The sequence below is a fragment of the Eucalyptus grandis genome, chromosome 3 (genome assembly GCF_016545825.1).
Source record: "Eucalyptus grandis isolate ANBG69807.140 chromosome 3, ASM1654582v1, whole genome shotgun sequence".
NCBI classification, from domain to species: domain Eukaryota; kingdom Viridiplantae; phylum Streptophyta; class Magnoliopsida; order Myrtales; family Myrtaceae; genus Eucalyptus; species Eucalyptus grandis.
The window spans coordinates 45,988,245-46,013,645 of record NC_052614.1 but is presented as its reverse complement, the minus strand read 5'-3'; the positions used below and the strand labels follow the sequence as shown (position 1 = coordinate 46,013,645).

Genomic DNA, 25,401 nt, shown 5'->3' with positions numbered 1-25,401 from the left:
CGAGCCCGAGCTCGCCCGCCAAGCGGCGAGCCTCGCCCACCACGGCGAGGCTCGGCCTCGCCGTGGGCCGCGAGCCTCGCCAGGTGGCTGGGCGAGGGCCGGCCGTCGGCCCCGTCGCGGAGGCCGGTGACCGGCCGAAAAAAAGAAAAATAAAAAGAAAGGAAAAAAATAAAAAATAATAAAAAATGTTTAAAAATTAAAAGAAACAAAAAAATAATAAAATTTAACCAAACGTGTTTCTGTTCATTTTATTCCCGGACCAAACGTTACCAAACGCGTTCTTTTATTCAAAATTTTTAAGGAAACACTTTTTTGTTTCTGTTTCCAGGAACAAAAAAAAGCACAGAAATAAATCCATGCGCACCCTGACTCACCATTTGTGCAACTATCAAGGCTTCTGGTATGACAATCACTTCCTTGGAGGAGTCATTTGGCCGTCTGAATGAGATGGCCCTTGTCCTGTTGTGACATCAGGGGAACAACACGAGACAGTGGCAGAATTGCAATAGCTTCTAAACTTTTCATGAAACTATTATTTTATGAAGGGCTAATATCCTAAAAAAATCTCAAACTAATGCCCATGTGACAAATTTACTCAAAATTAATTTTTTGACTATGAAAAACTCCAAACTGATATAGCCGCGATAAATTTACCCCGACTAATCATAAAATACCATAAACTGGTATATTTGTGACAAATTTACCCAAAACTAATTTATTCGACTACTAAAAACCCCAAACTAGTAGATTTAACCCCAAACTAATATATTTGTTACAAATAAGATTAATACTACAAAAAATCACAAAAATTGTATAACTATAACAAACAAAGAATAAAATTTCAAATCGGTACATTAGTTAACTAGTCATGTGTCATTCAATTTAGTAATCTAATAGTAAAATTTAACGGAAACTAATAGAGGGTAAATTTGTCACAAGTATACTAGATTGGGGTAAATTTGTCAAAAATATACAAATTTAGGGTTTTTGGTAGTCAAAAAATTAATTTGAGATAAATTTGTCATAGGTGTACCAATTTGGGATTTTTTAAGGTATTGACTCTTTTATGAAATGAGAACACTTTTTTGATATACTTTTTTGTTAGTTAACCCACTCAAATACGTGTCTTTCTATACTCAACCCAACAAGTCGAATTGGATGCGCAAAAGTTTTTAGATTAATAAATTAATATGTAAAGTGGAATCAATTGAAGTTAGGTATTTTCTATTTTGAAGGGTAATCAAACTCATATGACCAATTAGAACATGGAGTAAAATCAATTGATATACTTTCTGATCAATGGAAAATATTATCAAGAAAATTTTTTAAGGAAAAATGAGTTGTTTTCTTGTGGTTGATTTTGCGGAAAATCACTTGAAAGAAATTCTGGTGTTTAATGAAAAATGAAATTCATTGGAGAATCCATTATTAGAGCCAAACCACAAACTTACAAGCTCAAATAAGTCTTCTAGTTTCACGGTGCGAATAAATGAGATGAGTTTGCCAAATCAGATTTAAAATTGAACTAATAGAACAAATCATAGATGGGAACAACGAAGGAACGTCTGACGATAGGGATCTATGAAAGTTCACGAGCGTCGGTGCATTGTTAGCCGTCTGAATTAAGTAGCCTCTGTCCTGTTGTGACCTGAGGAAAAGTTTTTACTTTAATAAATTAGAACGTCAAATCAATTGGAATTTTGTATTATCTGTTTTGAAGGCTAATCAAATTCATAAGATTTGTTCAAAGAAATTTTCTCTAATCGTTCCTTTGAATGGCGGGTTACGGATGCTTTTAATCAAATGCACATCTGAATGACAGTACTCTGGGACCCAGTAATTAGACATTTTATGCCAATGGGTGGACCGAAATTGCCCTCCGAAGTCTCCGGATACATTTATAGGAAAGTACTGGTGGAAGAGCATTGAGTCGGACAGATTACAGCCACCCAATAGACACCCATCAAACCACGGAAATTGTGGCGAAACTCGTGTCTCAGAAACACGTTATGCACTTCAGAAGCCAATTGAAATCGACCCGAGTTTCTCATTGAATTCGGTCTTGGAGAAAGTCGAGCCACACAAAAGATTCTCGCACTCAATCAGTGTGAACATTGGAAAGTTAAGGCATGCCTCATGAGTTCCATTCTTACTATCGATTAGAAAAGTTGGTAGAATAATTTCTGTTCATAGGAAATTTCTCCGGCTCTTCCCAGAAAAAAAAAAACGCAAAGCAACGGAGGGGTCTTCCGTGACTCTCTGGCTCGTCCGTAAATCCTTCAGAATCTCATAGGTTGGACACTTCTCTTGAACTCGATCAGTATACTTCAGCTCCTGAAGATGGACAGGAGGGACTCATTGGATGGAAGAACGGTGTCAACGACTGATAGAGGTGATGTCGAGTCGTTGCTAGGGACAGAATTCGAGGTGTTCTTGAATTTTAGAGGGCCTGATACTCGCCTGAATTTTGCCGATTGCCTCTATCACTTCATGGATGGAGCTGGGATTCGTGTTTTTAGAGACGATGAAGAGATCAGAAAAGGCGAAGCGATTGAAGGCAGCCTGGAGCATGCGATCAAGAGTTCCGCAATATGTATGCCTATCTTTTCTAGAAATTACACGTCCAGTGCATGGTGTCTTCGCGAGCTTGCATATATGGTGGATTGCTTGAAAAACAAAGACGGCAAAAAGATGATCCTACCAGTTTTCTTTGACGTGAATACTGACGATGTCAAACTCAAAACCGGTTTGTACCATGACGCTCTGCAGAAGCACGAGCAAAAGTTCGGCTGTGATGTAGTGCAGCGATGGAAAGAGGCTCTGAGGGAGGTTGGTCTTCTCAAAGGATGGGATCTGAAAAATCGAGGGTAAGCTTTCAGCTTTTCTTTTTTTCTTTTTCCTAATTAGATTTTTACTTGATATAAATATATAAAAACAAGAAAGATTTTCATCCTCGCATCAAAAGCTAGAACTACCCACCGCTCTCTCCTTCATCAACTTATCACTCAATTCACACATACTTAATAACTGCCCCAGCAGGGAGTTAATATTAGATTACTTTTTAGTAATAGAGATTAATATTATTGTTGATGAGGAAGTGGAGCGATTTATGGTGGGTTTGTTTTGCGGAAAATGAACTATTGGAAAAGATTTTTTTTTAAATAATTGCTTGAAACAATTAATTAATGAAAAACATTTTTATTATCAACAAAAATTTATGCCAAAACATTTTCATAAATGATGAATATATCTTCCACTCATTCATTTTTATAAGCAACACAAAAGACTATTTTTAAGAAACATTATTCAATTTTTTTTTCAAAAATAAACAGAGCCAAAATTATAATTGATTTTCTTCCTATAAATTTGCAACATGTGCATTCAAAATATTCTGGGAGGGGCGCGGCCGCCCACACTTGCCTACTCTCTCTCTTCTTGGCTGGCTTGTGATTCTATCTACAATCTTTCTAACTAGACTTCTTTTATCAAATATGACAGCCAAGGTGAACTCATTAGATTAATCGTTGCTGAAGTTTTGATCAAGTTAAATAGAAGAGACAAAAATCTGCCAGATCAATTGGTAGGAATGCATGATTATGTTGAAGACGTTGTGCGCCTACTAGATGAAGGTTCTCCTGAAGTACGTTATATTGTAATCCACGGTATGGGGGGAATCGGTAAGACAACTCTTGCTATGGTTGTCTTTAACCAAATTTCTAGTCAATTTCATGGCTGTAGCTTTCTTTCAAATGTTCAAGAAGCTTCAAAGGGTGGCAAAGTTGTTCAATTGCAAAAACAACTATTGTTAGAAATTCTAAACTTCAAACCAGTGGAGATTTCTGACTTTGACGCAGGGATCAGCCAAATTAAAAGGAGATTCCGGGACAAAAAGGTCCTCATTGTTCTTGATGACCTAAATAAGTGGGACCAGCTCACAAAATTTGCAGAAAAGCGTGATTGGTTTGGTCAAGGGAGCAGAATTATCATTACAACGAGGGACACCAACTTTTTGCCGATCAAAGATGAGAACCAACAAAGTAGTGTCCCAATGCATTTTGAAGAGTTTAAAATCTATCAAATGAGAGAATTGCACTATCGCCATGCTCATCAGCTTTTTAGTAAACATGCTTTCAGAATGGATTCCCCTCCATATGACTATGATGATATTTCTTGCGATATCATTCGCAAAGCTAGTGGACATCCTTTGTCTCTTGAAGTCATCGGTTCCTCTCTTTATTGCAAAAGCAAACAACTTTGGAAAGATACATTGAAGAAATTAAATTTAGTTCCCACGCAGGATGTCCTTGACAAATTAAAGATAAGTTTTGAAATGCTAGAGGATACACAGAAAGAAATTTTTCTTGATATTGCATGTTACTTCATTGGTGAAGAAAGAATCCATCCACATTATGTGTGGAAAGCATTGGATTTTTTTCCAAGAAGTGATATCATTGTTCTTACCCGTATGTCTTTGATAAAGATTGTTGATGATAGATTATTGATGCATGACCTTCTCAGAGATCTTGGAAGAGAAATTGTTCGACAAGAAAACCTCAATGTTCCTGAGAAACGTAGTAGGCTATGGTGTCCCAAAGTTGCATTGAACGTAATGCAGACTAGAAAGGTAAATTTTATTCATAGCGAATGTATTCTCAACCAAGGGAACATCAACTTGAAGTTTAGAATATTCCTCAATGTGTTCTTTTTAATGTGTTCCGTATCGCATTAAACTAAATTTATTTAATTTGAGTGAAATTAAGGTAATATCATCATTTATATATAGTAAAAGATGATAATAGGTTACATTTACAATCTGAAAATAGAATCAATCAGAATAATTTGGTGGAATGTGATCTTTTATTTTTTTCGCTGTAGAAAGTTAAATGTATGCCTTTTCATGTTACCAGGGAACAAAGAACATCGTAGCACTCAAACTAACTAGACTTTCCAAAGAGCGTGACTTTACAAGTGATGAGTTTGCAAGTTTTCCTAGCTTAAGGTTCTTGGAATTAGAGGGGGGAAACTTGGCTGGAGACTTTAAGAATCTTCTCTCAAGTCTAAGATGGCTCTCTTGGCATCGTTGCCCTTCAGAGTTGCAGGCGGTCAATCTATGTTTATGGAACTTAATCGTGCTTAAGCTTTCAGATAGTGACATTTCAGGGAATTGGAATGGCTGGGGCCATGCTTGGTATGGTTTCATAACACATATGTGACTTTGTTGGGATTTTCTTTGCTTACTTTTCTAATTCTACTTTGTTTTCTAGGCAAATCGTGACTTGAAAGTTATACATCTTATGAAATGCCAACTCTCGACAACTCCTGACTTCTCAACATGCTTGAATTTGAAGATACTGGTTCTTGATGGACATTGTCCAAATTCGCTACAAATTAGCAGCTCTATCCATAAGCTAGAACGCCTAAAGCGTTTGGAATTAATTGCAGCCCAACTTCAGCCATCAAGACTGTCAACAGGCCTCCATTTTGACTTGTTCGCTGTGCCTTCTGCAATGTGTGGTCTGAAATACCTATCAAGTCTAAAGCTAGAGGGGCAGTGCATGCGAGAGCTTCATCCATCTATTGGAGAGATGGCGGGCTTGACATGCTTGTCTTTAAGTGGTTGTCATCGGCTTAGAAAGCTTCCGGAATCTATTGGGAAATTGAGGTCATTGCTCCAGTTGAATTTACTCTACACAAGAATCAAAAAATTACCTAATACTATTGGAGATCTAAAAAGGTTGGAGGAAATAAATCTGAGATTTTCTCAGATAAGGGAGCTACCAAGCTCCATTGGCCAACTAAAAGCATTGCTCAACTTAAACTTGCAGCATACAAAGATTACAAAATTGCCCACTTCTATTGGATATCTTAAAAGGCTTGAATGCTTATTTATGGCTGGGAGTAAGATAAGAGAGTTATCGAAGGGCATAGGGATGCTGGAGAATCTTAAAGTATTGGATTTCCACAATTGTAAAAATCTCGACGGGGAGATCCCGAGCAAGATTGGGCGAGCATCCTCTTTGGAGGTGTTAGACGTTGCTGGTAGGAAGGTGAGCAAAGTGCCAACCACCATCAATCAGTTCTATAATCTTAAAGAACTTCATTTCGGAGATTGTCATAAGCTTGAAAGGTTGCCAGAACTTCCAGCAAGCCTAAAAGTTCTCTGTTTTGGAGCGGGGACTGTGCTCGGCACCCCAAGACAAACTCCATCCAAGTGGAGGGAGAAGTCAGCAAAAATGAAGGATTGGAGTATCACATGGCCTCCTCAGCTTTGGGCACTTGACATATATTGCGATGATCCCCGATCTCTCACTGGGCTTCCTTCTAGTCTCTCTCTTTTGGAATTGAGAGATGTCCAGTCACCGATAAAACAGCCACTCTTTTCCAATTTGAAATATTTGAAACATTTGTCCAAGTTAACGCTCTTCAGATGTTGGTCGAAAGAGATCGAGTTTGATCGGCTGGAGAATCTCCTTCGTTTGAATGTGACTGAATCTGAACCTCTAATGATGCTATCAGGTCTATCAAACTTAGGGAAGCTCAAAGAGTTGACAGTGAGGAGTTGCTCGCAGCTAATCGAGATTCGAGATTTGGGAGAAGTGCAATCGTTAAAAGAATTATTAATTAGGAAATGCAGCTCCATAAAATGGTTACCTGATCTGTCGAAACTACATAGGTTGCAGACATTGCTCCTCTTTAATTGTGAATCATTGCAAGGTTTACCTGATGTACCAACTACATGTCATCCCTATTTTCATGGATGCCCAATGTTAGGCGAGTCTGGTGACGCCGGACACGAATTACTTGCAAGGTTTGCTCAGTCGATCAAGCTCAAAGAATGGAAGGAATTTGAACAATTGGAAGGATCATCATCAGTTTCAGCAGCGCGGCTCCGTCGAGTAGGTCTATTGATCAATCAGAACCTTGATCAATCAGAACCGTAAGGGGTAGTCAAAGGTTGCGTGAGAGCGTGCACCTTCCTCTCTCTATGAATATATTACAGCTTAATCTAATGTAGCATTCTTCTCAGAAAGTTGGTTTTATTATTATTGTATATTGTATCTTTTTTATGGCGCAATATATACGGTCCAGCAAGTGAGTTTGATTAATGTCTGGCTTTTGAATTTCCATTTTAAGTTCGAATTGGGATCTTCATACATAGTAAAAAAGCACAAAAGCCCTTTTTCTACAATTCACTTGCATATTGACGGAGACATTTTTATTTTTATTTTTTGGACAGAAAAAGATGCCATTAAGAGGAAACAAATATACAACCCGCTGCTAAAGCGTCCGAAAGGAGAAGATCGAATAAAGGGAGGGGGGTGGGGGGACAAACGACCCAATTAGATAAAAGATACCCTTTTGCGTGGGCTTTTGCGGCCTAGTCCGCTACAAAATTTGCCATATGCTTGCAAAACCTAAACTATAGAAGAGAGAAGCGACACACAAGAACGGCTGCTTCAACAAACAAGGCATGGAGTTCTCATGGAGGGTCAAGCTAATTGTTGATGGAGTCAATCAAGAAGGCAGTCTGATTCTATCTAGAGAGGTGCTTCCGATTTGTTTTGTTGCAATAGGTGGTGAAGGGTGGAGAGCAAAGCTTGGGTTTCGGTATGCAAAGCCGACGAAGCAGGTACAGTCTTGGTAAAACCCTCTTGCATCTTCCCATGGTGGTCCCTACATATAAAGGCTATAGAACCTTCGATGTCGCCATTGTTATACGCCCCATCAATACTGATCTTCAATATTCTTGGATCAAGGGCTTTCCAAAAGTTGCTGTTGTCAGATGGGATGCTTGCTGGACGTTTCGAGTGATGATCAAGATTCTGAGCCGTTTTGACTTGAGCAAAAGCAGCTTCGACAACACAGTGAGATTCAGGCATTATCGACAAAAGATGGCTCTATTTCAAGCCTTCCAAATCTGCCAGAAAATGGCAGCTACAGTTTCCAGATCAGGCGAGTGATGTGTTTGAATGATATGATCTGCAATCCACTCTTCCACTCGATGTATGTGTGTTGCAACTATGGGAATGCAAAGGGTAGGGTGAGACCAGATATTAGAAGTCCATAGGCAGAGAAACAGGAGATGTTCAATCGTTTTGGGTAGTTGTTGATGGCATAATGTGCATACCAGATCAAAGGTAATTTGTCTTCTAAATAAGTTGTATCTAGTTGGCAATGCATTTTGACAAACAGACTAGAGAAAAGTTCTAACCTTAGGAGCAAGTCTTAATTGCCAAATTTTTTTCCAAAGGAGAGGAGGTGCTTGATAGGAAGATGAGGCCTAATGCTTAGTTATAGTTGGAGTTGATTTCCTAATTGAAAGATACTCGCTTTTAACTGTGTATGTTCCTTGGGTTTTGGATGTCCAAACCAGACGGTCAGAAGCGAGGTTTGCTCTAACTGGAATTGCTAGAATAACCTTCACTGTTGATGCATCAAAGAATTAGTTGAGCAAAGGTTCATTCCAGCTATTTAAGTTATTCGCCAGTAGGTCAAAAACAGGCACTAGTTCCTCTCTTGCTGCTGGACCATAGAGTTGTCCTCTTGGTAGCCACCTATCTTCTCGTATTTTGATCTGAGATCCATTGCCAACCGACCACTGAAGATTATGTAAGATCGCCTCCCTTCCTGATATTTGGCTTTGCCAACCCCAGGAAGGGCGGGTGCCTTTGTCAGCCTTAAGAAAATTTTTGGATGGGAAATACAAAGCCTTAAACAGTTTACTTTAAAGGGAGGAAGGCTGTTGTAATAAGCGTCGTGCTTGTTTTCCAAGCATAGCCTTGTTGAATGCTAGTAGATCTCGAAAACCCATTCCTCCTGTAGCCTTTGTATTTTTTAAAACCTCCCATTGCTTCCAATGTATTCTTGACTTCCTACAATCATTTTGCCACCAGAATTGAGCAACCTTCTTTCCAATAGATTTGCAAATTGATATAAGACAGACATAGAATACTGAGGTATAGCCTACACAACGGTCTTTATTAGGGTTTCCTTTCCACCCTTGGAAATGAGATTCTCCTTCCAACTTTCAAGCTTATTGTTCACTCTACCCAAGAGCCAGGCAAACATATCTTTTTGGATCTTCCCCAATCAGAAGGAATGCCTAAGTATTTACCTGTTCTATCCAGCATAGGGACTCTCAATTCACTTGCTAGGTTATCCTTAAGGCGCGTCGGGCAGTCTCTACTAAAGAAGATGCCTGATTTATTCCTATTTATTTCCTATCCCATAGCTAGGCAATATATATTCAAGATGTTAGCCATATTTTGACATTCCTTAATTGTGCCATCTAAAAAGAAAATGGCATCATTAGCGGAAAAACAAGTGGGAAAGAGTAAGGCACAACTTGTTTAGTTTGATACCCCTAGGTTTCCCATATGAATTGCTTGGTGGATGAGTGTTGATAGGAGGTTTGCCTAAAGTATAAATAGATAAGGGGATAAAAGGTCGCCTTGACAAAGATCACGTGTAGGTTGGAAATACTATAGTTGTTCTCCATTGAATTTGATGCCGATAGTCACTGTTAAAATGCATTGGGAAATCCACTAGACCCAGGTAGGATGGAAGCCTAGCTTGAGTAAATATGCTGTGATGAAATCCTATTCTACTTTATCATATGCCTTCTTCATGTCCGTCTTTAAGAATGCCCAGAAATTGCTTTGTCGTTTGCAAGTCTTGAGCTGGTGGAGAATCTCTTGGACCATAAGAATGTTGTCTTGGATTTGTCATCCAGAAACAAAAGCGGTTTGTTCCATGGATATAAGGTCAGGTAGTAAGGGTTTCGGGCAATTGGCTAGGACTTTTGGAGATGATTTTGTAGGCATAATTACATAGGCTAATATAACAGTAATGCTCTAGACTTTCTAGTAATGGTATCTTAGGAATCAAAGTTACAGAAGTCTTAGTAAGGTCTGAAGGCAACACGCCGAACGAAGAAAATTTTGAACTGAAGAAAAGATCTCATCCTAAATTATGGCCCAGTTGGATTGGTAGAATAAGCCATTCAAACCATCTAGGCCCGGGGCTTTAGTAGTGCCCAACTGGAAAGTTGCAAGGCGAACCTCCTCTCTAGATACCTCAGCTGTCAGAGTAGAATTCATTTCAGGGGTCACTATTCTCGAAACTTGGTCAAGAATGGGTTTAAAGTCTCGGTATCCCACTGTTTTGAAAAGGTTAGAGTAGAACTCCTGTGTCATCCCCTTCAAGTTTTTCTCATCTCTCACCCAATCGTTGTTGGCGTCTAGAAGCATCTGTATTTTATTTCTTTGTCTTCTCTGGATGGTAGTTGCATGGAAGAATCTTGTGTTTTTGTCACCATTGCAGCCAATTAATCCTTGACCTCATAGTCCAATACTGCTCCTCTTGTTGCCAAAGTTTCTGAATTTATGTTTTGATTTGGGTTGCTGTTGTTTTATCAAATTGGGTAATAGCTTGGTTTGTAATTTATTGAAGTTGAAGATGCAGTTCTGATATTTTGTTTTTAGCCTTAGAAAATTTTTCGTGACTCCATCAGGTAAGTGCCGAACTGACATACTTGAACTTCTGTGACAGATCAAAATTGGAGCTGGTTGCGATGTCCCATGCGTTGGCAATGCTTGTCTTGCAATCCGGATCTTGTAACCAAAATGCTTCAAAGATGAATGGCCTACGTCTCCTGATCAGAAGGGCTTCAATATTTAAAATAAAAGGACTGTGGTTCGACCCCACTGCTAGTAGGGTGAACACTTCGGATTCCGGGAAGGTAAGACACCAATCCATGTTACATAGAACCCTATCCAAACATTCATTAACAATTTCATCACCCGTGCGGTTGTTCGTCCAAGTGAACGCGCAACCCTTACTCTCCAAGTCTAATAAGGAGTAGTCATGAATTACCTCACGAAAAGAGTTCATTCGGTGAAAATCTACTAACATTTTACCTACCTTCTCCCAGTAATAAGTTATCTCATTGAAATCACCAGTATAGATCCAAGGTAGAGAGTTGGAGTTTGTAATTCGGCGAAGATCATCCCAAAGCTGTTGCCGGAGCCGAAACATTGCTGGTGCATGAACACAAGTCACACGTATAGGTATATTGTTTCCCGATTCTGTGTATATCAAGTCTATTACGTCCCGATGTGAATGGACCACGCTGATAGAGATGTTTATCTGCCAAAATAGAGCCAGTCCTCCTGTCGAGCCGATTGGATTAACCAAAAAAGAATTCATAAATTTGAGCTACCGCTATAGCTTTGTGAGCATCTCTAGTCTATTTTTGGTTTCCATCAAAAAAACCAAATCGGGTCTTTCTTTGGCCACTAAGGCCTTAAGGGCTTGAATTGTCAGAGTAGATCCCAGACCCTAACAGTTCCAACTTACGAACTTCATTTTTTTTGTTGGTGGCTTTTGCGGGCAAGCCACCTCAGCCCAGCTATTATTCTCTCTAACGATAAGGACCGGGGTGTCCATTAGTTGGCTTTCATCCACGTCCTATGTGATATGAACTCTAGACTCATAAGGATTATATCTCTTCAACTTCTTGGTAGTACCTGCTCTTGTTGGAAGTTTTGAGAGTTTCAGTTTTTTGGTAGTTGGGGCAACCAAGTGCTGATCTTGGATACCTTTTAACTTTGTAGGAACAGAAGTAAGATCCCCCTTGGGAGATGTTGGAAATATAGAACCCAAGTGAAGCTATTGCATATGCATGTTACCCTGCAGCTGTTGTTCCCCTTTTTGCTTTAGCTGAGGTATTATAGTTAAGAGCCTATTCTCTTGTCGTTGCTCTTTATCTGACATATGAAGGTCTTGTATATTCCTCTGTTCTGATATAGTAGGGGTTTTCGCACTTGTGGAGGATGGTCCAGCTTGCTGTCCATCGACACCAGCTGGTCTAAAAGGAGCTTTAGTTGGAGGTAGTGCAAGGGCCTTGGTTATCAAGGGAGGGGTCTCTGGTATCACATCCTCAACCTCTGTGGATCTCTCAGGAGCACCATAAAAGGTTAGCTAGTAAGGACTATGATCTCGAACTTCGGCACGCAACCATTGACCAAAAGCCTTTTTTTTTTACCTTCCATTTTTGCCTCGGTAAAAAGAATTTCCTAACAGTACATGGGAAAGTGGCCTAACCTACCACAAGAATAGCAAAAGTGTGGGAGGCGCTCATACCGAAAGTCTAGCCAAATATTTTTTCTGTTAATACGGATTAAGTGCCCTGTTTTTAAAGGCTGACTGAGGCTGATATCCACTCGAACTCTACCTGCTCTAAAATTAGAAACTTCCTTTGTGTCAACTCTGACTTCAATCACTCTCCCAACATGTCTATCTGCTTTACTCAACATCTATTCCATGCACCATTCAAGTGGTAAGCCGAAAATTTGGACCCAAAACGCACATGTAGAGAAATCATAACACTGTAACGGTGTATTAGGAATCCATGGTTTTAAGATAACTAGGTGACTAGAGAAACACCATGGACCTCCCTCTAATATCGTCGTTTCTCCTCTTCATATTTAAATTTTGCGACATATAGGCCAGTGTCGCATTGTGTTATTTCTACATGTTCTATACGTCATGAACGTTTAAGAGCATTTTGGAATGCCTAGAAGTTTATCATAGGGTTTGAAAAAATTTTACTGACTAAGATAAGCTTGCACTCTTCGATTTTCTCCAGCGGCGGCAAGCTATCCCATACTTCAATTTCATGGTCAACACAGAGTCTGCCCAACCTGGTGCAAAGTGTAGCCAGGCGTGAATCCTCCTCCAAGTCCTTCTCGTCCGTGGAATCAGGGTTTGGAAGCAGATTTGGATATGGCGCAAAAGCGAATGATATGGCATGCAAATGAATATGGTGTAGCCACGAGATAAGAGTCGAAGGCCGCGAGAACAGGGGTGAAAAGGTATTGCGAGGCTGATAGGTATGAGTCAAGGTGGGAAATCGAGTAAGAGGATAAACAAAAGTGCTATGGAAAGCCGCACCTTAATTTGGAATTCATTGAAGACAAAGCAACCGCGAGCAGATGCAATTTAAGGTCGAGGGCTTCAAACAAGTAGCTGCTGTATCCATTGAAGGAAGCGATGGCGGAAGAAACAAGGGGAGATGAGAAAATTGAGGAGAGTAAGAGGGAAAAGCTATGGATTATGGGGAAATCATCTTCGGAAGAGGGTTTGTTAGGGCAAACTACCTTGACAATAGATGGTGAAGCTCTACATGACGAGAGAGAATTTCCTTCGAGAGGCTTTGTCGTTTGAAGTTCAATATTGACGGAGACATTTACTAATCTAATATTGAATCAAATCTAATCCAATTGGATAATGTCATCTATCTCATCTAATAATCTAAAAAGTATTTTGGTGCTTTTAAGGGAGAGACCTATGTATTTGTTTACACTTAGTACTCCCCTCATTTTACTAGTAATTTACTTTGCCTTATTTTCTTCATTTTCCTTTTCCCTTTCTGTTTCTTTATTTCATTGTCTCCTTTCAAACAATCAGCCAACCTCCTATATTTTTCTTCCTGTTGACTTCTAAAGAAGCATATTCACATTTTCTTCTACTTTCTTTTCTTAATCTAACTTGATAGGATAAACAACTAAAGAAATGCCAGGAATATTTTTAAAAAAATTCACATCAAGCTTCATCATACTAGTATTAAATAAGTAGACAAAAACTCGTCTCCACGATGTGACAAAATTAGAGGAAAATCAATTTATTGAGAGTAAAATCATAACAGACTAAAGCTATACCAAAAAATATCACTAGAGTATGGGTCATTAACCAATCAATGGCGAAAGGAAATTAAACAAAAATAGAGGATTTTTACAACTAGCATAGCTTGGTCATGATAAACTCGGCTTTGAAGTTAAAGAGGTTAAACTTAAATTATCTTAACAATTAAAAGTGATCTTATAAGTGAATATTGTATTAAAATCGGAAGTTTATCAATAGTCCCTGAAATTTTACAAAATATTCAGTTGAGCGTCAATTTTTTTTTTTTTTTGGTCAATTGAATCCTTGAACTATATACTATTTTGTTCATAATGGTTCTTCCGCTAAATTAGAAGAAGGAAATAAGTATTTTCTGAAAGTTCCAAAAAGAAAGTTTGAATTGGAAAAAAAAAAAAGAAAAGGACAAATTAAACAGGACTAGGTGCAAATGAGATCCAATCTTCGGTATCATTCCGACGCACGTCATCAGCAGGCTCTTGGCCGAAGCGAAACTAGAGGTGTTGAAAGGGCTGGTCGAAGAATCGTGGCGAATATGCTCGAGGAGGTTCTAATCCCGACTTGTCGAATCCAGATCTGTTGTGGCCTTGGCATGCTTTGGGCATTTTTTTTATTACTGGCTGCGTTTAACTGAGACAAAGAACCTTTTTCAAGCATGTGGTGGGAGCGAGAGTCAGCAACCTCACTTCGGCAAGGCGGCGAGGTGGACCTTCACCGGCTTCCTGGCCCAGGCATGTTTTGAGATTTGAGGCGGTGGCACTTTCGCTAGAGTCCGATGAGTGATGCCGAACGCTCGCCGGTGCGTAGGTGGCGGTGCCCCGCCCATGCTCCCTCTTCTGCTGTCTCCCTCCCTTTTTAGTGTTTATGATTATACATTTTTAATTTCCTTCCTTATTTTTATTCTGCATAAGTAAATAAATCCAGTCATTATTCATGTGCTGTTGACGGGGTTTGCCACATCAGCATTTGTATATGCTTGACGAAAGGACCAACATAGAAAAGGAAAAAAAAACTATGCAAATTCAAGGATTCAATTATTAAAAATATATATATGTAGGAACTAATTGAACATTTTGCAAAATTTTAGAAACTAATGGTGCCTTTATCCCATAAAAAGCCGTAGGGCTCAATAAATCTTATCTTTATTAAACAATTCTCATTTTCTTTTGGACCTCCCCAAAAAAAGGCCGGAACCTTCTTTCATGGAATAAATTTGTCCCCAACTTTCAAGTGTCTTGTAAAAAGTCCTAAGTTTCTAGCAGAAGACAAATTTGGCTATTGTTAGGCTTTCCATGGGACTTTGCTTATGTGGCATCCAATTTGTCGAATGGAGGAAGACGTGGCCAACAATGACAGTCACGTCGCTTCTGCATAACCACATTGTACCCCTCATTTTAATAAAGAAAACGAGAAAGAGACTAGTTGCGATTTCAATTTGGGGGAATTAGGATTCTTGAGCTTGATTTGGGGCATGGGGTTTTAAGCAAAAACAGAGAAATAAGCTAGTTCAGTCGACTTTGTCCACTCATCTTGTTGCTTGAATAAACCTTGCATCTCGCCTTTTGCATTTTTAACCCAATTTTGACAAGTGAGTAAGTTCGGTTCATTTTCCCTTAACTCTGATTTTGCTTAAGAACCTTAGCCCAAATTGAAACCCAAATCTCTCTCTCTCTCTCTCTCAAATTGATAATTGATGAATTTGTGCCCCAAATCGAAGCCCTAACAATCTCAAGTGGGCAATTTTGACTATCGAGGACCCTTACCACGAAGCCCCAACTTGAAACCCAAATCCCCAAATGGAGCGTCTCTCTCACACACACAAAAGTTTCGATTTGATTCAAGTATCACAAAAGCCCGAACCAAATCCAACCGTTGAGAGCCCTAGTACCTACACCCTTTGGCGTGGGCATGGAAAGGAAATGTTGTTACTGGGGTGAGCTTCGTTTGCTGTGTTTCTCCTTTGGTCACAAATTTCCCTACTAATTCCTCATATAGGTTGTCTTTTCCATTTGAAGCAGATATTTGATTAACTTCCCAGACAGTTCTGTTTATCCCGTCTTGTTTAAGAAGAACAAATTAGCGGGAGATATAGTGGAAACCCTGGCATTTCTACTGTCGATATATCCGTACGAACCATGAAGGTTTGAGCACGACTAGCGTCATGCAAAATCTAACATATATAGGATACTTGTTTACACTTTGGAAATAGCAAGGAAAATCTATGAAGCACGGACACCTTGTCGAAGCTTCCGTGTTGTGTCCGACATGTGTCGACATGTCCGACACTCTCAGACACGTGGTCAACATGTATTCGATTTTCCGACATGTGACCAACTCTTCTCGACATATTCCGACACGCGTGTCCATGGAAAATAATCGTTGAAGAAGATGATGGAGGGTGGAGGCAAGGGCGAAGGAACGGAGGCAAGGTCACGAGCGACGGCGAGGGAGGGCCAAAGGAAGAGCATAGATTGAGGGTCGTGATTGCAATGTCGCAATGGAGGGTTGGCGACGAGGCTACGGCTACTAAGGAGGAAGCATTGAAGGCGAGGCGGCGCGCGATTGTGATGGCTGATGAGGCGATCGAGAGAGAGTAGAGATCGAGAGGAAGAGGGTCGTGCAATGGGTATATTGGAAGGAGGATAGGAGGAGGAGGAGGAGGAGGAGGCAGGAACCAAGGTTTTTGAGGGAAAAAACTCAAAAAATTAAAATTAAAATGGGACTTTGATGGGACTTTGGCATATATTTTTTTCTTTCTGCATGATGGGTGGATGAGAGGGTGACTTGAATTTTTAATAAAGGAAGTGAAGTCTAATAGGTGGTTTTTTGTTGGGGGGTGTTGAGTATGTACATTTTTTTATCAGAAAAATAAATAAAGGAAGTTACAAAGTGATTTTGAAATATAAAAATACTAAATATTGAATAATGATAAATTTTGATTATTGTAGAATATCATAGATTTATTAAAATAAGTTAATTTTAATTTCTCGTTAATCATTAGTTTCATCAATAACTTTTGTTAGAGTTAGAAATATATCCCCAAATATGAATATACATTAACTATGAATATTTTTTTCGAATTTCCCATTAATAGATTTATTAATATTATTAATAAATTCATTGTAGGCTCTTTTGTTATTATGTATTTAATTGTGAATTTGAATCAAATTAATTAAAAATAAAAATATTCATTTAATATCCAACGTGTTAAAATTCTCTATTTCTGAAAAATGACATATCGACGTATCGTGTCGTGTTCATATCACATGTCAGTGCTACTTAGAGGAAAATTAAATGAAGACACTTGTTTGCACTTTGCATGTATGCCGTACATTATTTCCTCGCTTTCTTTCATGTCTATGATGTCATGTTTCGGATACATGCTCCATATTTTTTTCTCATACCTTCAACTTTTGTGAGAAAAATCTCATTGGTTAGCATGCCCACCTTTGTTGTAGTTGTCTGGATAATCCCCTCTTGACTGCCCTCATGCAATCATCCTGATGTTTTTCTTCATTTTTTATTCATAAATTAATAGATTGTCTGGAGACACAGCTCGCATACTGTTTGGAAAGAGGAGTTTGACGCCTCTCCTCTTCTTCTCTTCTGCGCAAGGCAATCACATGGATATGGCCCAATCCATCCTCGAATGTCCATTGCTTATTGGTACTTATGGATCGTCACTTTACGGTGATGATCATTTTCATATGCAGGACCTTTAATGAGTGCTTCAATGCCCTCCTTTAGTGAAGACACAAGTAATTTATTGATGAGTATTCCCCACAGTAATTCATCTTTTCGTAGTTTGGATATTTGGCCAGAAGTTGCTCATAGTTGGTCATTATTGCCAAGTGCAGCTGGGTAGCTTGTTGCGACCTCCATGTGGGAGCCCTTACATATGAGCATGGAGGCTAATGACTCGCTAAGCCTTAGGCTTAGTGTAGGTTCTTCCAAACCCATTAATTCACGACTTATGATTTAAATTTCTAACTTGCAAATTAATTTCATTTAAGAGTTGTCACTAATCGATTTAAGATAGATCCATTAGAAATCCAAATAAAATACTTGAAGAAATATTCTATTCCTGCGCAACTAAAAAAACTAAGATTGAAAACTTGATTACACTAGTTACTCAACGAATACCATTTTCGTATCTCATCTTATTTAGACTTGAGATTTGATTTTTATTTTGTTTTATTTGGGGGGAGATTTTTAAGGTTTTTCCAAAAACTAATCAAACTTGTTTTTTAAAATTTTTCTGATTTTTCCGAAAATATAAAACATTTTTGGATTTCTCTGATTTTAATATTAAAATAATACTATATTTTATTATAATCAACCGGACCCGGGTCAGGCCTCCATATCCTACCCGGGTCGGACCAGCCTGGGGCAAGGCCCGGGCTCCTCGGCTAGGCTGAGTCCGGGTAATGGGCCCAGTTAGCCAGGCCTAAGGGGAAGTACGTGAAAATAAAAGGAAGAATTAGTCAAGCCCATATGCTATGCCTAAAGCCCAATAGGCCTAAAAACCAAATCAAAGCCTGGGAAAAGCAAAGAAACGGAATAAGCCCAACAGGCCTAATTCACCTTAGCCCAATAAAAAACCAAATCCTTTAAATGCCCGATCGAGATCCTTTCGGGTCCGACGTGAGGCCGGTCGACCTGACTCGCGCCTCTCGCCGCGCCTTAACCTCCGCCTCTCCGCGGCGCCGATGGGGGCGGCCATCTCGGTCGCGGTGAGGCGCGACCTCCACGGCCGAGTCACCGAGCCGCTGCGAGCAGCGTCGACCGTCGTGGGACCGGCAGACACGACGACGAGGCGGCGGGCAGCAGCGGAAGATGGAGGAGGACGACGACGGCCTCGACGCCAACCATTTATTTTTTCTTTTTAATTTTTTTTTTTATAAAAGCGTAAATTTTTCCAAACACCATTTTGCTTAAAGGCTTTACAAGGGCTGAGATCAGTGAGCGGCTGGGTCGTGGAGACGGTCGAAGCGGCGAGCTCGGTCGTCGTTGGCTCGAGCGGTGGGTCGCGAACAGCAGCGACTCGGGCTCGTGGCAGCACGAGCGGGCGGTGTTGTCGATGGCCGAACAGCGGCGGCGTCGGGCCAAGCAACCAACGTTGCACGCGGCGGCGTGGCTCGGTCCCGCATCTCTCTCTCTCTCCCTCTCTCTCTCCCGATCACCCTCCGATCTGGCCTCCCCTAGATCTCACTTTCCTCGACCTCCTCTCTCCCTCCTTTTATAGGCGCAGCCCCCTTGAGCCCCTTTTATTTGAATTTTTTATTTTTTATTTTTTAAAATTATTGATCCGAAAATAAGGTAAAAATGGAAATAAACTAGAAATAAAACTTGGTAAACACAGATTTATTTATGACTACATGATTCGAAAATCTTTTTTTGTCAGGTCTAAATTGGTCCATAATTTTCTCTATAAATATTTAATATTAAAATTTAGGTATCAATAATTAGGCACAGAGATTTCATCAATCTTAGAATTTGGATCACCTAAACAACACAATATTGTTAAGAGCTTCCACTTCAAGCTTCTTTGCTCTATAAATTAGTAGCCTGGTTGTTTAAGTTAAGCCATCCCCATTTGCTGAATGAGAAAGGCAATCCGTTTCTTGCTTCTAGATGAGTCCTTTTACAATTGTCCATCACGGGGCACCTCATATTTGCCAGACGACAAGTCCTCCCGCTATTACAGATTGACATTAACCACAAGTACACAATATGTATTCCCTGATGCCAAGTGTATATCATTTGTTTGTTTTTTTGGTTTTGAAATCAGGGAGGAGGTCATGCATGTCGTGTGTCGGTGCACTGTTGGCTTTCTTAATCGAATGGCCTGTCGAGTTGTGACCTAGGGGAAACTTTTCAGTTTCTTTTTTTGAAGGGAACTCAAACTCATATTATCAAGTACAATAGTTTCTAGAATGATTGACACTGAAATTTCTCCACCACTTCCCAGTTTTCAACGCATCGAAGGAGACTTCTCTGGCTCTTCCATAAATCCACAAGAATCACATGGATTAGTCAGTACTCCAACATCTCTCTTCTCATTATTAAGCTCCATCAGTATACTTTAGCTGGAGAGTAGGGACTCATTCAACGGAAAAACATCGTCGACGACCGATAGAGGAGATGTTGAGCCATCACCGGGGGCTGAATTCAAGGTGTTCTTGAATTTCAGAGGACCTAACACTTGTCTTGATTTTGCTGACTGTCTCTATCACTCCATGGATGGAGCTGGGATTCACATTTTCAAAGATGATGAAGACATCAAAATAGGAGAAATCATCGGAGGCAAATTGGAGGGTACAATCAAGAGATCCACAATCTGCATCCCCATCTTTTCTAGAAACTATGCATTAAGCGCATGGTGTCTTTGCAACCTTCCATACATGGTGGATTGCTCGAGAAATAGAGACAACAAAGCAATGATCTTGCCAATCTTCTTCAACGTGGATACCCAAGATGTCAAGCTCAAAACTGTGCTATACCACGATGCTTTGCAGAAGCACGAGCAGAAGTTTGGATGTGATGTTGTGCAACGATGGAAGGAGGCTTTGAGAGAGGTTGCTAGTATCAAAGGATGGAATCTCAAAGATAAAGGGTAAGGCTTGAGCTTTCTTTTTCCTAAAGGACTAATAATTCTAAATCATATTTAAGAAATGTTCCTTAATGTACTATTCTACTGTAATTATGAAAGGATATTAGCTTAATTTAAATACAATGATGCTATGAATAATACATATAAGTACCATGGAAATTGAATTTTTCGGAATTCATCAGCATACTCTCATTGGATACCATTCCTGCTGTATACTTTTTTTAACAACCAACTATAAAAATTTCCATTATTCCCAAGATTCACCAACCAAAAAGTATTGTAGTCATACTATGTTCCCTTGTATGATTCCATTTCATCCCGAAGTATCAAAGGCAATATATATATATATATTTTTAAATTGTTGTCATGATTTTAATTATATGAATTTTAAATTTTACTTTTAAGAAGAACTAATTTCTTACAAAATAAATAATACTAAGAAATAAAGAATATAAAAAAATTGTTAATACATAAAAAGGAAAGATGTGGAACAATATATGCAAGATGATTTCTCTACTATGCCATGATAAATCCAATTTGAATTCAATATTGATTTGCATCTTTTAGAGACGATATAAATACTTTTTTAAAATTTCTAAATTAATTTTATGAAGGTTTAATATAGAAAATAATTTACCTAATTATTATTAGTTTTATCCATGCGAAACTAGGGAAGAGAGCACACACTATATGTGAGCAATAAAAAAGGAATAAAAAAAAATCCATTGCATGTATTTAAAGGAACAAAATGCAAAGGTTTCGATGTTACAATTTAAGGATGAGAGAGTATCTTTTATAAGTTTAACACTTCATTCTTATCTTAACAATTTACATCTCTGGCTATTGGATACAATACATAATTATAATCTATTCAAGTATAATTGGCATAGACTTTGATCAACTCTCTTAATAAAAATAGAGTTAGAGCTTGAAACTATATATGAGATTGCTTTTTATTTAACTGAATTAACACTGGGTTGGGGGCGATTTTCTTAAAATTGATCTTTTTTCCCTTTATTTTTGTGGAGTAATATGTTCAATTTTTTTGTGAGGGGGACAGTGGGCCCCGCTTGCCCCTTCTCCCTCCATGGCTAATTTGTGTTTTTAACAAAATTCCTGAACTTAATATTGTATCTTCGATCTTTTTGAAGAGACCCCTTTGTATCCAATATGATAGCCAAAATGAACTCATTAAATTAGTCACAGCTGAAGTTTTGAAATCTGCCTGATCAATTAGTATCCAGGATCGTGTTGAAGATGTTGTCAACGTTGTGCGCCTACTAGATGAAGGTTCTCTTGAGGTACGATATATAGTAATCATGATATGAGCGGCATTGGTAAGAAGACTCTTGGCAAGGTTGTCTTTAACCAAGTTTATGGTCATTTTCATGGGTGCAGCTTTCTTTCCAATGTTCAAGAAACTTCACAAGTTGGCCAAATCATTCAATTGCAAAAACAGCTATTGTCAAATATTCTCAACTTCAAACCACTGGAGATCTCTAACCCCGATTCAAGGATTAACCAAATCAAAAGAAGATTCCACAACAAAAAAATTCTCATCGTGCTTGATGACCTAGATAGTGGGATCAACTCTCTAAACTTGCAGAGAAGTGTGATTGGTTTGGTTTAGGAAGCAGAATCATTATTACAAAACGAGACACTAACTTTTTCCCAATCAAAGAGGAGATCGAAGAAAAAAATGTCCAAACGTGTTTTGAAGAGTTTAGAATTTATGAGAGAATTATGCTATCATCATGCTCTTTAGCTTTTTAGTAAGCATGCTTCTAGAATGGGTGCCCCTCCATATGACTAGAAAATTTCTTGCGATATTATTAGCAAAGTTGATGGACTTCCTTTTGCTCTTGAAGTTATCCATCATTGATTTTGAGGATCATAACTACCCACTCTTTCAAATCAATAGTGGATAAGGCCACTTGTGTAATTATTTATTTTACATTGATGGTGTACATCATAATTAATCATTAATCTTATTTATATTTTAACATAACGTGAGATAGGATCTATCAACAAGCTAAGTTGTTGATCTTGAACTGAGCAAACGAGCTTAAAATATTTTGGAGTGATCATTTGTAAAATTTGATACTAAATTATGCGTCATTGGCACTTCCAATATCCTTATCTCATATCATTTGAAATGAAAAAAAAAAAAAAAATACGAGGTCAAGTAAAGATGCAAATGCATGGGTTTACTTACTCGCCTCTTTATACTCTTGACTAATTCACATTGGTTCTGTTAAGTTTAGAGCTAAATGTAAATTATTACTACTTAGTTAAGAGTTTGTATATTAAAAAATCCGGCCTGCATCCTAATTTCTTTCGTTTAGACATCATTGTGACTAAAATAATTTTGAAAATTATAATCTCTCAAAGAATATGTAATCATTGATCTTTCACTTTATTATCTTATACCTTTCATGCTTATCTCAGAATTATTAAATAACCAATTTATAGATGAGGTTTGATTTATATATACAATTTGACAGGTATTAAGCTGAGAATTATATTTTTAAGTAAGTTAGAAAAGTTTTACGGCGAATTATCCTTCCACATAAATGGACAAATATTGGCTAATGGACTCGAATAAGAGTTGGCAATGTCCTGTAAGAGTGAGCAAATTTCAAACGTTTGTATAAGGCTCCACAAGAAAATATTGTTATATTATATATAAATATCATTAGTAATGTCAATGAGAGTTTAGGGTTTTAGGGTTTAGGATTTAGGGATTGTGATTAGGTTAAATTAATTGAGGTTTTAGGGTTTAGGATGATTAAAATGTGATGAACTATAAAGAATTAGGTTCAGTACCTAATTTAATTAATCTCGCGCTAAGTACATTTTGTCCCTACCACAACTATTTTCTACTATTTTCTAATGATCGCGAAAGAAGAAACATTTTATTGGATTATGATAAGCCTCCAAAGTTAACATATTTAAGATGATTTGCCTTGTTATTAAACAAGGCTTTCCGTAGTTTTATAAGTGCAAATCTCTCTATCTCTCTCTCTTCTTTTACAAAATGCCCTTGTTATCTACATGAAAATCAAAGATGTTTTATCCTTTTAGTTGTGATGTGTATTTTGTTATTATCCCTTTTACTCTTTGAATCGCAATCAAGCTTTGACGCTGTCATTAATCAGTGAAAAGGAAGAAGCTCCAAACCATTCCATCCATCTAAATTGACAGGTGCAAAACGCTGTTGCTTCTGATCTCTCCAGTCGAGAAGAGCTTGTTAAGGAACAAATTACCCTGGAATGTCAAGAAGCAGAAAAAGGAGAGGTAGCCATCTCATCATATTTTCTCGAGAAGGAGGGTGGTTGACTCACCATTTGTACAACTATCAAGGCTTCTGGTATGACAATCACTTCCTTGGAGGAGTCATCTGGGCCCAGCAACATTTTGAGGCCCGGCCCACTGACACCCTCTTGGCCACCTTCCGTAAGACCGGCTTGACATGGATCAAGGCTCTGTCATTTGCTATTGCCAATAGGCACAACCAAGACCTACCCAGGCACACTTTACTCACCAAGAACCCTCACGAATGCGTGCCCTACATTGAATTCTACGCCTATGAGAAGGACCCCATCTCAGCCCTCAACGCTCTTCCCTCGCCCAGGCTTCGCTCCACTCACATCCCTTATGCCTCACTGCCAAGATCGGTTGCGTCCGCAGGGTGCCGGATCGTGAGCATCATCCGAGACCCAAAGGACGTGTTCGTGTCAATGTGGAGCTTCATCAGCAAAGTAAGAGTTACAGATATTGGAGTCAGAAGCATATTTGAGAAGATAATCCCCCCAATATGCCTGGATAAAAATTTGCTGATTGGCATTCAGTGATGCGGCTTGTTTCTTGAGCAGGAGACGAAGATGGGATTGCTGAAATCTCAAGAGACATTTCTTTTTCATTACTCTCCAGGTGACTGAACAAATATCGACAAAGAATACTAGACGGTAGAGACTCTTTGAGTGTCGAAACTGTATTTATCGGTATTTATAAGCTATAGAATCGTATGTTGGACTAGTAGATAGAACAAGGAGCAAACGTTTATTTTCTCAAAACAAGTCCTTTGATTAAATTTCGTGGTTAACATACCATATTATTCAAAGTGTACTATGCAGAAGTTGAATTTCTCCATGAATGCGGCCATCGAAATTGTGCGAACTGTCAGAGCTACATTCTTAGTGTGTGGTCCCCTTCACGGTACCGTCTCAGCTTAAATTCAGTCATGGTGCCGGGGGCGCCATTTTGGCCAACATAGCCATCTAAAATTCCAGAGTAGTAGCCTTGAGTGTCGCACGTCTCGAGTGTTCTTTCTGACTACAGGGGGTATAATCCATGATGGTGGCTTCTAGATTCCCTGACTTGTTCAAAGTTATAACTCAGTCAATTTGATCGTCTCTCATCAAATTTCGTCTTTTAGGACACCTTCTCTCCTTCCGTTGGTCACGTAAATAAACAAATATGATTGATATTTATAAGATCTTCTACACAACTTAATATTTTTCTGTAGGGAAGGCAAACAAGAACCTTCTATCTTAATATATGTTACTTCGTCTCATACTTAGTGAGGTCTTTTTATCTAGTACTAACCATGGAAATATATAACTAAGAGGCAAATAGACACCTCTTGAACCAATTGCTCTAAAGGTGTAAACTATTAAATGAAGGGGCACTTTAATGTTTAATTATTCCATTAAAGGGTAGCACCTGACTCTGATATCAAGTTAGAAAGTCAAATCCAAAAGCTTAAGCTAATAAGTAAAGGGAGACCACACATATATAAAGAGTATATAAACTCTATTGTCAAGCGATGGGTATATTTCAATAATGACAAAACTGGTGCAGAATTACTAGGGTATTGCATGCCTTTTGCTCTATATTAATGTACGTATTCTAATAAAGAGGCCAAGCCTAAGTTTGGAAAAGGGCATAAAAAATTTCTAAGTGCAGAATCATTTCGCACATACCTATTGTTTGTACTACTCGCAATTTTTTTTCTTGTTCTCAATGAGTAATAGTTGGCTAGTAAATTATATTAACTCGACTTAGCTCAGTTACTAGTTAGTTCG

General features: G+C 38.7%; 4 protein-coding genes across 4 annotated transcripts; all 4 read left to right on the top strand.

Annotated features, from left to right (window-relative positions):
- Positions 1-1,944: 1,944 nt before the first annotated feature.
- LOC108953917 (disease resistance protein RPV1-like) lies at positions 1,945-7,106 on the top strand. Its single transcript, XM_039308537.1, has 4 exons — positions 1,945-2,867; positions 3,499-4,624; positions 4,908-5,188; positions 5,265-7,106. Exons 1-4 carry the CDS (start codon positions 2,341-2,343, stop codon positions 5,278-5,280), a joined length of 1,950 nt encoding a protein of 649 aa, XP_039164471.1. The 5' UTR covers positions 1,945-2,340; the 3' UTR covers positions 5,281-7,106.
- Positions 5,586-6,941, top strand: LOC120291878 (disease resistance protein RPV1-like). The gene has a single exon (XM_039309652.1). The coding sequence runs from the start codon at positions 5,586-5,588 to the stop codon at positions 6,939-6,941; it is 1,356 nt and encodes a 451-aa protein (XP_039165586.1).
- Positions 7,107-19,940: 12,834 nt separating the features above from the next.
- Positions 19,941-20,321, top strand: LOC104439739 (TMV resistance protein N). The gene has a single exon (XM_010052756.1). The coding sequence runs from the start codon at positions 19,941-19,943 to the stop codon at positions 20,319-20,321; it is 381 nt and encodes a 126-aa protein (XP_010051058.1).
- Positions 20,322-23,586: 3,265 nt separating this feature from the next.
- Positions 23,587-24,168, top strand: LOC104439738 (cytosolic sulfotransferase 12). The gene has a single exon (XM_018870191.2). It carries the CDS (start codon positions 23,587-23,589, stop codon positions 24,166-24,168), a length of 582 nt encoding a protein of 193 aa, XP_018725736.2.
- The last annotated feature ends 1,233 nt before the right edge of the window (positions 24,169-25,401 follow it).

What these genes read in the sequence shown, in the direction of transcription:
- LOC104439738 (XM_018870191.2), top strand. Translation starts at nt 23,587, where the DNA reads ATGTCAAGAAGCAGAAAAAGGAGAGGTAGCCATCTCATCATATTTTCT.
- LOC108953917 (XM_039308537.1), top strand. Translation starts at nt 2,341, where the DNA reads ATGGACAGGAGGGACTCATTGGATGGAAGAACGGTGTCAACGACTGAT. An exon ending in TGGGATCTGAAAAATCGAGG is followed by an intron (nt 2,868 to 3,498) that starts GTAAGCTTTCAG and finishes CAAATATGACAG; the next exon opens with CCAAGGTGAACTCATTAGAT. An exon ending in ACGTAATGCAGACTAGAAAG is followed by an intron (nt 4,625 to 4,907) that starts GTAAATTTTATT and finishes TCATGTTACCAG; the next exon opens with GGAACAAAGAACATCGTAGC.
- LOC104439739 (XM_010052756.1), top strand. Translation starts at nt 19,941, where the DNA reads ATGGATGGAGCTGGGATTCACATTTTCAAAGATGATGAAGACATCAAA.
- LOC120291878 (XM_039309652.1), top strand. Translation starts at nt 5,586, where the DNA reads ATGGCGGGCTTGACATGCTTGTCTTTAAGTGGTTGTCATCGGCTTAGA.